A 14,967-nucleotide genomic window follows, 5' to 3' on the forward strand; every position below is an offset into this window, starting at 1 on the left:
TATTCCTACCTTTTGCTTCCTATCTTTTAACCAGTTACCAGTCCAGGAGAGGACGTTCCCTCTTATCCTAGGACTACTCACTTTAGTAAAGAGCCTCTAGTACGGGACCTTGTCAAAGGCTTTCTTAATGTCCAAGTACACTATATAAACTGGATTACCCTTGTCCACGTTTGTTGACACTGTCAAAGAATTCTAATAGATTGGTATGGCATGATTTCCCTTTACAAAAGCCACATTGTCTCTTTCCGAACATATTATGTGTCTGATGATTCTGTTCTTAACCATAGTTTCAACAAATTTGCCTGATACTGAAGTTACGCTTACCAGTCTGTAATTGCCAGCACTGCCTTTTGGAGCCTTTTTTTAAAAATCGGTGCTACATTATCTATCTTTCAGTCATCTGGTACAGAGGCTGAGTTAAGCACTAGGTTACATACCACAGTTAGTAGTTCTACAATTTCATATTTTGAATTACTTCAGAACTCTTAGGTGAAAACCATCTGATGCTGGTGACTACTGCTATTTAATTTATTAATTTGTTTCAAAATCTCCTCTACTGACACCTCAATCTGGGACAACTTGGAAAAATGGAAAATGGAACGGGGGGGAGGGGTTTCTAAAGTGAAAAAACATGTAAAGGTTTTAAATAGTTTGTCCCACAAATAAGAGAAAGCTGTTTTAGTTTTGAAATAGTTGGTAAAAAGTTCTAGAATCTCACAGCTAAGTCTCTGCATGAAACCCCAAACCTTCCCAACAGCCTCTTCCATCCTTCTTCTTTTGCTTCTGTGGCAACACACCTCTTTCGTCACATCAGGGCTGAGTGTTTTTCTCTCTCTGCATTGAGAGGGTCTGGCGTAAATCAGTCCCATTCTGGAGGTTTAATACTTCACACTGGTTTATTGACAATATTTACTGGTTAGGCCTTAGTGTTGGCCCGAGGGCTTCTTTACACAAAACCAAAATAATTACATTTCCTAACTCCCACTGGAATACTGCTTCTTCTTATGCCGGCTACTAATTGCCAGCCACCCTCTCTAACCCACTTTGGGCCCAGATATGCTGGGAACCAAGGCCTCCTCTCCAAACAGAAACAAACACTAGATTTCCCCTTATGGGAAAAAACAGCTCTTTATCTAGAAGAAGCCTTTTCCCCCGGCTGCACAAAACCCTTCCGCAGCTTGAGTCTCATCCCTCTTCTCTTTTCACGGTTAATGGGAGAGGTCTTTAAAGGCCGCAGGCTGCCTTTAATTAGATTCAGATGTCCATTATTAACCCGAGCTAGCCTCTTCCACTTCATAGGGAAAAAGGCATTAACTATTCTACAACTGATATACCTCCCTTCAGCCACACTTCCAGAACTGTGAGGTCTAGTTCTGATTAAAAAGTGAGAAAATTCTTAACCTTAATAAAAGGGAAATAATGGCTTTTTGTGATAGTGATTCAGAGTAACTTTTAAAAGGGGCCACCCAAAATATGTCAATTTAAAATAATGTTAAACTTTGTTATCAGCATCAACGTAGAAGCTTAAAATTTCCTCCAAAATTTGTCTTCCTCCATATACGTGACTAGTGGTATACAACAGGGGCATATGGCTCAGTACTCTGAGTTTAGAACTGGGAACAAGGAAAGCTCAAGTGTTAATCCCAATTATTAACTGCCTCTGAAGCCCTGAGCAAGTTACAGGCCCTTTGCCTCAGTCTCTATTTGTATAAGATTTATCCATTAACTTCCAAGGAAATGTTTGAGAAGAGCTTTAAAAATGTAACACACTATATAAAATACTAAGAATTATTTGTGTTCTTTTTGCTAGTGTGGTGAGTGAACCTGAAAATTTGTTTTACTCGCTTGTTCACACGCAAGAATAATATCATGACTAAGGCTACGTTTGTGTCATTGAAGCACTGCTACATCACTAGAACCACTACTATAAATGTACCGTTGACAAGATACTAGCAAAGATGCCAAGGACTGAATGTGGACATTGAATTATGGCACCCTTAAAAATAGTCTTCAAAGAGCAGCACCGAGGCACATTGATAGGTAATTTGGTGATGCTTGCAATTTCATTGCCCATGCCAAACCTATTCCCCAGATTAAAAAAAAACAAACCAACACCACACAATTTTTGTCTCCAACACTTTCTGACATCTCTGAGCACTAAATTTTCTGAAAGCATCATACTAAAGCTGTGATGTGTAAATTTATCTATCTTAGGCAAGAATCCCAAACGAATTCCAACATCCAGTACTGCTTTTGTTTGAAGTGCATTAATCTGCAGTTTTATCCTACTATTATCACAAAATGATCATGTACAATCTATGTGTGGTCAATAACAAGAACGATGCTGGCAGTCAGAAATATATACCTAAATAAATATATTTTCCATTCTCATCTTTCTCTGCAAGAGGACTCCCTTCTTTTTCTAGTTCTTTTCTATATCTCTTGATATTTTTCACCATCAAGTCCTTCCTCGTCAGCTCATAGTGGTTCGGGAAATGGTTGATGATTTGGTCATCAGAAAGCCGGTAACCAGTTTCCACACTGAAAACATTGCGGATGGTTTGTACGCTCATCCTAGAAGGTGAAACAAACGTCAGATGATTTCCTCCCAAGCAACATCATTCAAAAGGAGGACAATAAAGTTGTAGTCTCCTTTATTTTCTAATTCCACTTTGGTTAACGTACCGAATTTAGAAGATTAAAAGAAAAAAGACTAAGCATAATGTTAAGGAATACTACTTTTAAGGGAATCCGTGACCTCTCTCTGTGTTTAACATTTCTCTTTTTAGGATGGATACTTAGGTTATGATTGAAACTTCTACACGTCTTGAACCAATGTTAGTGAATCCAGATGAAATCCTGCCAGACAAGACTGTAGGCCTACAGGCACTATTTACTCCTACAACAGTTCTGAAACCAGAGCAGGGACAGAAGGGAGTCAACTTGTGCCCATCCTGGCACTATCAGTGGCCAATCAGTCAACAACAGAACTTGGGAACACCCAATACGTGCCCATACACCATAGCAGCACCTCTCTGGAGCTCCTATCTTGTTCTTCAAAAACTCAACTTTCCTTTGCTATAAAAAGAAAAGAAACCTAACTTATGTTTTGAAGAAAACTTCACAAATACGAATATGATTCAGAGACATCTGCAAGTCTGCAAAGAGCCTGAAACAATAGCTCTGGGAGGTGTGAACTGCACTAGTCATCTCTGTAAGGTGCGGGTCCTACTTTGACATCCACATTGCTACCTATTTCATTCCTCATCTAAGAAAGGAGAGGGAGGGTCACAGATCTGCACCATTTACTGTGATTGACTATGACAATCGAGGTCCAGACACTCCAAGGGACAAGAGGCCTGAACTCCAAATAGGCAAATGAATCATCTGGTTCTATACAATATTGACTAAAGTCTTTTACAAAAGCTTGCAACGTTCTAAACATGGTCATTATGACATCTATATACAGATGAATGTTATGAATTCAAGTATACAGAAAACTGTGCTCATGATTTGTAGTGCCGTCAGCAGGGAGGGGCTGCCTCCCCAACCAGAAGATACTAGCTCCAAGCACCTAATATTGTACAATCCAGGAAAAGACAAATGATGGGCCTTTAGAGTTAGGCTATGTCTAGATTGGTAACTGGACGACAAAACTTTCATCTTTCAGAGGTGTTAAAAACACACACACACAAACACCCCGAAAGACACAGTTTTGCTGACAAGCGGAAGTGTGAACAGCTCTTTACCGGCAGGAACGCTCTCCTGACAACAACGCTAATGCTGCTCATGGGAGCAGAAGTTTTTTGTCAGCAGGAGAGTCGACAAACAGTGGCTATACTGCGTGCCTTTTAGTGGCACGGCTGTGGCGGCACAGTTGTGTCGCTAAAAACTGTAGCGTAGACATAGCCTTAGTGAGAAAACACAGACATCCCAGCTAGAATTTTCCCACCCTGAATAACCAGAAGTCACAGAGACAAGGGGAAAAAACAAAAGAAGAAAAAAACCCCTTTCAAATAGGATGCTTGAAACTGAGGTCTCCATTCAGAAACTAAGGGACAGTCAACTGGCAGGTGCTGTCCGTGAAACTGTGGATCCTCTCTATGACATGGGGTATGCTGGGAAACTGTTCAGAGGCAACAGGCAACTTGTGTTAGAAAGTGAAGTTTATCTAATTTGAAAATGTAAAACCTAAAGTTATAGCTTTGCGTTAATTTTCTGTGTAACTTGAATGTGTATGCTTCCCCTTTGAATCTATGATTTTTCTATTAAAGAAACTTTTTGTTTAGTTTTACCCCAAGCAGGTCTCTGATGTGCAAACTGTGTGGAGTGTGTACGCCAAAGCAAGCTGGTATATGGGGGGGCTGGTTTCATGCCTCTGGAGATGATGAACCAAAGGGCAAAAGTCTGACTGTCTGGTGATTAAGAACTCCGGGTGGATGAATTTGGGGAGACTTGGGATCAGAACAGCTGTTGCGGTCACCCTGCAAGGAGTGATTAGGCTGGTGGAAGCCAAGGTGAGACCTTTATGCTTGTGGCTTGGCTATCAGTGTCAGGGCTCTGAGCCACAGCAGCATAGGATTAACCCACAATCAGGAGCGAGGGATTCTTCCTAAAAGTGTGTGTGTGGAGGGGTGTGTGTGTGTGGGGAGAAACACAAGGCATGGCCTGGGGAAAGGGCCTCAGGGGCTGACAAGCTGCAGCTAGGCCACAGTAAAAGCCACCCGGGCAGCTGTGGGGAGCCGTGGACCCTCTATCTGCCCTGACGGGGAGCCTGGGGGGGAGGGCAAGGACATGGGCTGGGGGCCGCTCTCCAGGGCCCACCTCCCCCCAGGCAGGTGGAAGGTCCTCAGCTCCCTGCAGCTGCCTGGGTTCCACAGGCCACTCTTACCCAAGCCGGGCTCCAGCTTCCGGCTTGGCCGGGGAGGGGCAGGGCCTCAGGAGTTGATGAGTGGCAGGGGGCTGGGCCTGTGGCAAAAAGTGGACCTCTGCAGTCATAGGGCCAAAAGGGGGGTTGGTGGGGTACAGATTGTAATAAGAATCTGTAACCCACTAACCCCCCTTTTGGGCCCATGAAAGCAGAGGCGTTAACAGACCAGTCTAACTTGAACGGTTCCTTAGTATATGTGCTAACAACTTATGCTAAACAATCTGTTCCATCTTGCATTTGGCTGTGATGCTCAGAGTACCTTTTCCAGACCTGAAGAAGATCTCTGTGTGGCTCAAAAGTTTGTCTCTCTCTCTCTAACAGAAGTTGGTCCAGTAAAACTAAGAGATATTACCCCACCTTCTCTCTCTAATACCATGGGACTGACATAGCTAAAACTACACTGCATATATTTCAGGTGGCAGCTTTTGAAAACAAAACAAAAAATCAACCCATGAAACAATCAAAGAAAAAACCACACCTACTTCCTATGCCTCAATCCTGCCACTGGATTAATACAGATAGGCCCCTGCATCCCTAAGTAGCCCTACTGACTTCAATGGGGCTTGCACAGGTAGAAGGGTCTCCTCATGCAGATATAACTGCAGGATTAAGGCCCTGCAGTGCTAGAGAAAACACTGGCAATTTAATGGAGGTATGCTTCCCTCTCAGTGTTAAAAGACATCGTGATATTCTACATTTGTATAAAGCTTTTAATTTTTAATATTAACAATAAATCATTAACACTGGTTTTAGTTATGGAACAGTTCATTTCAAAATGTACCGCAAATTGAAAAATGAGAGAATTCTTATATGTACTTACCAGTAAAAATTCCAGTCTTCATTTTCTGCCACCTGAATCCATCCTCTCTTTTCAAAGTTATTTATTAGCACGGACTTTTCTATGTCAGTTACCCATTTCACTTTTCCTGCCATTATCCTAAAGAAAAATCAACTTGTAGTGTTGCATAATTTCAAGACTGCCTCTCTTTCATTTTGTACTTAATACAAGCCAGATAAAACCAAATGGGGAAATGAAAGTGTATCCACAGGGTAACTTACCTTTAACCTTTTTAGAGGAGGAAGTAAATTCATTATTTGAGAAAGATGATGGCTCCATTAGCACTAGAGACTGAATTCCTATATTTATTCCCAGAACAGATATAGCATGGGTAGCAGTAGTTGCAACCCTCTTTCATGCTGCCCTGACAGTGTTCCTCAAATCCCACCTAAGGGACCACATTTAGGAATGAGAACATAATTCAAGTCTCTATGGCCTCTCCAAAACTGCTAACAAGAGTACAGATTAGCATCAACTGTGCTAGTGACTATCTGTCCACTGAACTGAGACCACCAACTTGCCTTTATCTTGGACAATGTTTACAAAATAAAATTTTGTGTACTGGAAATTTTATCACTTATAGTCAACACTTAAATGAAAATCTCTCTCTTTTAAATGGGAGATATTTCATGGCCCGCCTTCCTCAGTAACTATGGAAACAATGTGAGACTATGTAAAGGATTTATGTTTTGAATCCTCTATCAAATATTCACAGTATACTGTAGGACACAACATTTTTTATTTAATTTCAAAATCTCCTTGTTGTTTTTCATACAATTGTTTCTTTATTTCATATAACTGCTAGTTAGCAACTTGCTTCTGATTGGTTGCATTGACAAGCAACTCTCAAGAGCGTTAACAATATTAATCTGCCGAGTCAAGATCTTCACAACGCTTACTGTACAAGAGCCCTTTAAAGCCACACCCTGATGAAATAGTCATTTCCTGTCATCTAGAACTCACTTCCTATATCTCATTTCTCACATAGCAGCATAACACCCTTCCAATACACAATTAAAAAAAAAAATCTAACAGAGACATTATAATGAAACCACTGAGGATCTCAGTGGGTGCAGGCATTTGGCAGAGTGGATCTAATTGGAAGAAAATGGTTTAACTACAACTATTATGCAACTAAATTAATTAGTGGAGCCAAAGATGACCTGTCTTTGTCTTCAACAGAGTTAAGTTATGAAATGCAAAACTCCAATGTTGCTATTCAATCCATAAGTTACTCTTAAAATTGAACTCCAGAGGAGTTGCCTAGTTAGCTCCCCCATAGCTATTTGAAAAAATTGAAAATTGCTGGCTCGTAATAGGTTAAAAAACCCATCTAGCAAGTTCCTCAGATCAAATGCCACTATTCTGACTGAGACAGACAAGAGTTCTCTTCTGGCTCTGCCTGGGAAAACAGGCAAAGGACAAACTGCTGTCATCTGAGAGCCAGAAAAAAAATGTAAAAAACATCTCACACAATACTCTGCATCTATTCTGAGATGTAAAATACAGATATCAAAAGGAAAATAACTTAATAAATGAATGAAAGTGTATGATTTTCAAGTGAATCTGAAATTAAAACTTCAAACTCACATTTACTAGTGGACTCAATTATGCTTTTATTTTTTTTTTCTGAAGATTAAAAAATAATTCTGAATTGATATAAGGCAGACTTGTGTGAGAGAAAGAGTGATCTTGTGGTCAAGGCACAGAGAATAAAACTAAAAAGATCTGTCATCAATTCCCAGCTTTGCTACAGACTTCTCATGGGACCTTGGATAAATTACTTAATTTCTCTCTGGCTCAAGTTCAACTCTTACAGGAACTATTATCCCCATTTTATATTTCTCGTACGTTTGTCTGTCTTGTCTATTTATATTGTAAATTCTTCAGGGCAGGTGCCTCCTACTCCTATCTTAGGCCCTGATCCTGCAAAGATTTATGAACCGGCTTTAAAGGACTCATTTAGCTGAAGGGAAGTGTGTCTTTCACTGGCAGTAAATGACTCACTAATATATGTGATCTCACAGTATTATTAAAAGCACAAGCTTTCAGGGCTTCTCACCTGTTTCTTCACTTCAAAACAATTAAAAACTAGAGGCATAATAAACTAATTTCTGAAAACCAAAATTAAATACAAAGGAAGTTGGCTGCCACAGCATCTTTTCCCGCAGGGCCATCTTTTTACTAAGCCCAGGTCTACACACCAAGTTTAGGTTGAATTTAGCAGCGTTAGATTGATTTAATCCTGCACCCGTCCACACGATGAAGCCATTTTTGTCGACTTAAAGGGCTCTTAAAATTGATTTCAATACTCCTCTCTGAAGAGCGCTGAAATCAACATCGCCGGGTCAAATTTGGGGTAGTGTGGATGCAATTCGACGGTATTTGGCTCCACGAGCTATCCCAGAGTACTCCATTGTGACCGCTCAGGACAGCACTTACAATTCAGATGCACTAGCCTGGTACACAGCAAAAACCCTGGGAACTTTTGAATTTCATTTCCTGTTTGGCCAGTGTGGCGAGCTCATCAGCATAGGTGACCATGCAGTCCCGGAATCGCAAAAGAGCTCCAGCATGGACCGAACGGGAGGTACTGGATCTGATCACTGTTTGGGGAGACGAATCCATGCTATCAGAACTCCATTCCAAAAGACTAAATGACAAAATATTCGAAAAAATCTCCAAGGGCATGATGGACAGAGGCTATAACAGGGACCCACAGCAGTGCCGTGAGAAAATTAAGGAGCTCAGGCAAGCCTACCAAAAAACCAAAGGGGTACACGGCCGCTCCGTGTCAGAGCCCCAGACATGCTGTTTCTATGATGAGCTGCATGCAATTGTAGAGGGGGCCCCTACCACTACCCCACCTCTGTCTGTGGACACCTGCAATGGGGAGAGTCTCATGCAACAGGGATGAGGATTTTGGGGACGAGGAAGATGAGAAGGTGGAGGAGGATGAAGATAACGCACAGCACGCAAGCAGAGAAACCATTCTCCCCAAGAGCCAGGAACTGTTTATCATCCTGGAGCCAATACTCTCCCAAACCTCTCAAGGCAGGCTCATGGACCATGAGAAGGCACCTCTGGTGAGTGTACCTTTGTAAATATAATGCATGGTTTAAAAGCAAGCATGTTTAATGATTAATTTGCCCTGGAGACTTTGGATACATTCGCGGCCAGTACAGCCCCTCCTTTTAAATGGACAACCCAATGGGTGCTTGGTATGGGAAAGGTGGGTGCTGCTGTTTGAAACCATTCCCACGTTTTGAAGGTTGAAGAAGCTGAAAGACTGGCATACCGTGGCTGCCTGCAAGCTGAATTCTGTTGCCCGGCCCTGCACGTGTGATCTCTCACACCAAACTGGCAGGCCCTCAATATAAGAGGCAAAATGTGACCTTGTACCGAAAGCACATGTACTATGTAATGTTAACAGCTTGGTTCACCATGAAAGAGTCTACCCACTGTTCTCTAAAATGTGTCTTTTTATATACTACTCTCCCTTTTTTCCCTCCTGCAGCTGCAAGTGTTTCAACACTACCCCTATCATATCCGTCTAGAGGCTAGCACAGATAAGAAGGCAAAAAAAACTGCACTCGCGATGAAATGTTCTCTGAGCTCATGCAGTCCTCCCACACTGAAAGAGCTCAGCAGAATGCATGGAGGCAATGTCAGAATCCAGGAAAGCCGAAAATTAACACGAGGACAGGAGGGACAAATGAGATGAGAGTTGGTGGGAGCGCAATGAGCAGAGGCAGGATGCAATGCTGAGGCTACTGGGGGATCAAACTGATATGCTCCGGCATCTGGTGGAGCTGCAGGAAAGGCAGCAGGAGCAAAGACCGCTGCTGCTGCCCCTGTGTAACTGCCTGCCGTCCTCCACAAGTTCCATATCCTCCTCACCCAGCCTCCCGAGAACGCGCAGGGGGGAGCCTCCAGGCACCCAACCACACCACCCCCGAGGACTGCCCAAGCAAGAGAAGGCTTGCATTCAATAAGTTTTGAAGTGAAGCATTGCTTTGTCCTTCTCTCCTCCCCTCATCCACCACCCCACCTGGTGCTTCCCTCCTCCTCCACCCCTCCCGGGCTACCTTGGCAGTCATCCCCCTATTTGTGTGATGAATTAATAAAGAACGCATGATTTTGAAACAATGACGACTTTATTGCCTCTGCAAGTGGTGATCCAAGGGGGGAGGGCGGTTGGCTTACAGGGAAGAAGAGTGAACCAGGGGAGCAGGTTTTCATCAAGGAGAAACATGGGATGGTTGGGAAAGATACATGACACTCGCATATTCAGGAACTCTGGTCTGTTTGAACAGCTGCAGGAAGGGACTTACTTCCCAGATCAGCAAATAACTGTTGGGGACACTGAAATGCCTATAGTTATCCTTGGGGACTGGAACTGTCACACCGTAACCTAGTCAGTCATGAAACTGGTTTTCAAAGCTTCTCTGATGCGCAGTGCGCCCTGCTGTGCTCTTCTAATCACCCTGGTGTCTGCCTGTGCGTAATCAGCCACCAGGCATTTTGCGTCAACCTCCCACCCTGCCATAAATGTATCTCCCTTCTTCTCACAGATATTGTGAAGCACAGAGCAAGCGGCAATAACAATTGGAATATTGGTTTCACTGAGGTCTAACCGAGTCAGTAAACTGTGCCAGCGAGCTTTTAAATGTCCAAACGCACATTCTACCACCATTCTGCACTTGCTCAGCCTATAGTTGAACAGCTCCTGACTACTGTGCAGGCTGCATGTGTATGGCTTCCTAAGCCATGACATTAAGGGGTAGGCTGGGTCCCCAAGGATAATTATAGCCATTTCAACGTCCCCAACAGTTATTTTCTGGTCTGGGAAGTAAGTCCCTTGCTGCAGGTGTTCAAACAGACCAGAGTTCCTGAAGATGCGAGTGTCATGTATCTTTCCCAACCATCCCACATTGATGTCGGTGAAACGTCCCTTGTGATCCACCAGTGCTTGCAGCACCATTGAAAAGTACCCCTTGAGGTTTATATATTGGCTACCAAGGTGGTCTGGTCCCAAGATAGGGATATACGTTCCGTTTATCGCCTCACCACAGTTAGGGAATCTCATTGCAGCAAAGCCATCCACTATGACCTGCACATTTCCTAGAGTCACTACCCTTGATAGCAGCAGCTCAGTTACTCCATTGGCTACTTGGATCACAGCAGCCCCCACAGTAGATTTACCCACTCCAAAATGATTCCTGACTGACTAGTAGCTGTCTGGCGATGCAAGCTTCCAGAGGGCTATTGCCACTCAGTTCTCAATTGTGAGGGCTGCTCTCATATTGGTATTCTTGCACTTCAGGGCAGGGGAAAGCAAGTCACAAAGTTCCATGAAAGTGCCCTTATGCATGCAAAAGCTTTGCAGCCACTGAGAATCATCCCAGACCTGCAACACCATGTGATACCACCAGTCTGTGCTTGTTTCCCGGGCCCAGAATTGGCGTTCCACAGCATGAACCTGCCCCATTACCACCACGATGTTCAAATTGCCAGGGCCCGTACTTTGAGAGAAGTCTGTGTCCATGTCTTCATCACTATCGTGATTGTGCTGTCGTCACCTGCTCACGCCTGCAGGATAATCCATGAGGTGTTTACAATGCTCACAACAGCAGCGGCGAGCTGAGCAGCTCCATGCTTGCCATGGTATGGCGTCTGCGGGAGAGCAGAGTTGCAGCGGAAGTGGTGGATGACAACAGATGCCATGAGAATACATATTTATACCAAATGATGAGAGGACCTCCGAGGTGGAGTCATGGCACCAGAAGAGCAGAGTTGCAGAGGAAGCAGTGGAGGATGATGGTTAGCACTGCGCACATTTCCCAAGGAAAAACACAAGTTCCCGTGAGCCCATGACAGACAACATGGAGAAATTTGCTATCGAAACTCGAGCAGGAGAGCAGAGTTGCAGCAGAAGCGGTGGATGACAATGAGATGCCACGAGAATAGATATTTATGAAGAACAACGAGAGGACCTGAAAGGTCAATTCATTGCACCAGGAGAGCAGAGTTGCAGTGGAAGGGGTGGTTGGATGACAACTATCTGCTGAGAACAGTATGGCATCTGCACAGAAAAAAAGTGTGAAACGATTGTCTGCCTTTGCTTTCACAGAGGGAGGGGCGACAGACAACATGTATCCCAAACTACCCGTGACAATGTTTTTGCCCTATCAGACATTGGGAGTTCAACCCAGAATGCCAATGGACAGCAAAGACTGCAGGAACTGTGGGATAGCTACCCACAGTGCAACGCTCCGAAAGTCGACATTAGCCACGGTACTGTGGACGCACTCCACCGACTTAATGTGCTTAGTGGGGACACACACAATCAACTGTATAAAATCGCTTCCTAAAAATCAACTTCTATAAATTCGACCTAATTTCATAGTGTAGACATACCCTAAGATATTAAAACACATCCTACATTTTCTTAAACAACTCATCGCAGATACTGGCCTAGCAAAACAGCTCTACACTACCATACAGGAGAAAGAGGTCCAGTTACTCATTCTGGTATCTTGCTCCCAAGAAGGTTATGCACTCAGAGCTGTAAGGAGGGTCTTACAGAGATTTTTAAAACTGACTCCTCCAGTCTATTAAACTGCAGCAGACTAGTTAGTGCTCTCCCCTGTTTAACACCCTAGGGATATAACCACCTTCCAGAGTAAAAGGTGAATTTCAAAACTACAGGAGAACTAAACTGTGTTTGTACCCTCCTTTATTGCTTCTTTGTGGTGATTAAAGACTGCCACAAAAAGTTTTTTTCTGCTCCCCCCTTCTTTTTTTAATTAAAACACACACACACTCTATCTAGGTACTTAAACAGGCTCTCCTTATTGGAGCATCTGAGTTCTTCACAAATGTAGATGAATTTATCCTCACAACACAATTATGAAGATAGGAAATATCCCCACCAGGGCAACAGAGAGATTAGGTAACTTTTTGAAGGCGACAGAGGAAGTGTGTGGCAAAGTTAAGCACAGAATTTAACCCCCAGTGTCTAAACCACAAGACCATTCTTCCTTTCATTTAGGAATATTAAATCTTGATGTCTCTATTTTTAAAGGGCTCAAGATCTAATGGGAGGTCAATATTACTAGAGACTCAAATTTAGCACTCAGGATATTTGGATGATTTCATTATCCCAGGAGGATGCATAATAAGACTGTTTAAAGCTTTGTATTTTTTATAATGTATTTACAAATAACTGCAAGCAAAAATATTTTTCTTAACAGGCTACAATAACTCTGAAAAAGATTACAGGAAAGTAACACAACATATATTCAACAGTATAGATAATAATTTAAGGCTACAATCAAGGGTAGTATAAATTTAATCCAATATCTAATGCTCAGTCTAAAGGGATTTATATCCTATACTCCTCTCTCCCTCCTCCACAGTGTGATTATATCAGTGAGCACCAATCAGTAGATGGCAATTAACTGGTCAATCCTGGAGCCTCTGACTATCCATCACGATCTCCAGCCACTAAAAGTCTGGCAGAGTAGCATGGCTAAGGTTCTTTGCCTGCCCATGCCCTGCTCCTGAAAGCGGCCAACGCGTCCCTATGGCCCAGGGGGTGGGGACAGGGGGTCTCCACAGCTCCCATTGGCTGGGAATGGGGAACTGTGGGAAATGGGAGCTGGTGCCTGCAGGGAGGGGCGGCACGTGGAGCCTCATGCCCTCCCCCAGGGTCTGCAGGGACATGATAGCTGCTTCTGGGAATGGTGCAGGGCTGGGGCAGGCAGGGAGCCTGCCTTAGCCCCGCTGTGCCACCGACCGGGAGCCAACCGAGGTAAGCGCTGCTTGCCGGGAGCCCACACCCCTCCTGCACCCCAACCCCCTGCCCTGAGCCTCCTCCCCGAGCCAGCACCTCAAACCCCTTCCTCAGCCCTGAGCCCCCTTCCAGAGACAGCACTCCTCACTCCCTCCTGTACCCCCACCCCATGCTCAGCCTGGAGCCTTCTCCCACATTCCTAACCCCTCAGCCCAGAGCCTGTACCCCCTCCCACATCCTTACCCCAGCCTAGTGAAAGTGAGTGAGGGTGCAGGAGAGTGAGCAACAGAGGGAGGGGGATGAATGAATGGAGAAGGGTCTCGGGGAAGAGGCAGGGCCTCAGGGAAGGGGTGGGGTAGCTCCTGGGTTGTATTTACATTCAAAAAGTGATCTTGTCCGTAAGAGGGTTGAAGACTACTGGATTAGATGATCTAACAGGTTCTCTCCATCTCTGATGTTTAAGACTACAATTTTGCATTCATACTCAAGCAATACCCTTTAAAGTTAATATAAAAATCTCATTAAGTCAGTGGAAGTTTTCCCTGTGTAAGGGAACTGCAGGATCAGATTATCTGATACCAGATATATTTTAAAAGTTCTTAAATATCAAATAAATGGGGGCTAAACAGTAAAAGTTGTACAATGAACTGATACATAATAAAATACAAATATACATAAATTAATTAGAACTATAGAGATTAGTAATCCAGAATTACTAGAAACATCACATATAACGTGATAAATTTAAACTAGATAAATACAAACTCCATAGGCCCACTCTCACAAGTGCTTACTACTGAACATAGTATTTGCTACTGAGAGTAGTCCCATTGGGATAAGTCATGGACTAGGAACTCATGGTAGTACCAGCTCACTTGGTAGTAAACATTTACAGGGTCAGAGACACAAGGCATATCAGTGTCAAGGCTATGCAGAATTAAATTTGGTATACTTAAACCTGTACTAAAATACAGAGCATTACACACATACAATTTTAAAAAATCAGCCCCAAGATACTAAAGTGAGTGGGCCCTTCAGCAGTGTCTACAGATAAATAACATATATTTCAATGTACATTTCTATAAAGTAGGTCATTAAAGATAAATCACAGGTACAGGGTATAGAATGGCTTGAGATACATCAATATACAATCGCCATGACATAGGTTATCATGATAGCAGCAACGCAGTTGAGCTGGGGCAGAATCTCCTCTTCTTGCACCCAGGGATGGAAGGATTAGTATAGGGTGGGCTGGGGAAGGATGAGCTGGGGGAGGTGGGTCCCCCCCATGTGGGCGGCAGGGGGCTGCTGTGTTGGGGGAGGTGGGTCCCCCCCATGTGGGGTCGCTGCGTGAAGAGTTTTCGGCCACCACCCCTCTCCGCTGCTGCCTGGGGCGGGGGG

The 14,967-nt window shown here is 43.7% G+C and overlaps 1 protein-coding gene across 5 annotated transcripts in view; it reads right to left on the reverse strand.

Annotated features, from left to right (window-relative positions):
• The window catches only part of TTLL1 (TTL family tubulin polyglutamylase complex subunit L1), a 39,109-nt gene that overhangs the window by 14,909 nt on the left and 9,233 nt on the right, over positions 1-14,967 (reverse strand). For 2 of the 5 annotated variants that reach the window (XM_032762474.2, XM_032762473.2), the window contains exons 1-3: positions 5,990-7,257; positions 5,751-5,867; positions 2,366-2,574 (exon numbers count right to left, since the gene is read on the reverse strand). In XM_032762474.2, coding sequence (XP_032618365.1) covers positions 2,366-2,574; positions 5,751-5,863 — 322 coding nt within the window. In that variant the 5' untranslated portion in view covers positions 5,864-5,867; positions 5,990-7,257. Of the gene's footprint in view, positions 1-2,365; positions 2,575-5,750; positions 5,883-5,989; positions 7,258-14,967 lie in introns of those variants that run through there. The other 3 variants (XM_032762471.2, XM_032762470.2, XM_032762472.2) reach the window with 3 other exon arrangements.

Source organism: Chelonoidis abingdonii, chromosome 1, assembly GCF_003597395.2.
Source record: "Chelonoidis abingdonii isolate Lonesome George chromosome 1, CheloAbing_2.0, whole genome shotgun sequence".
Classification (NCBI taxonomy): Eukaryota; Metazoa; Chordata; order Testudines; family Testudinidae; genus Chelonoidis; species Chelonoidis abingdonii.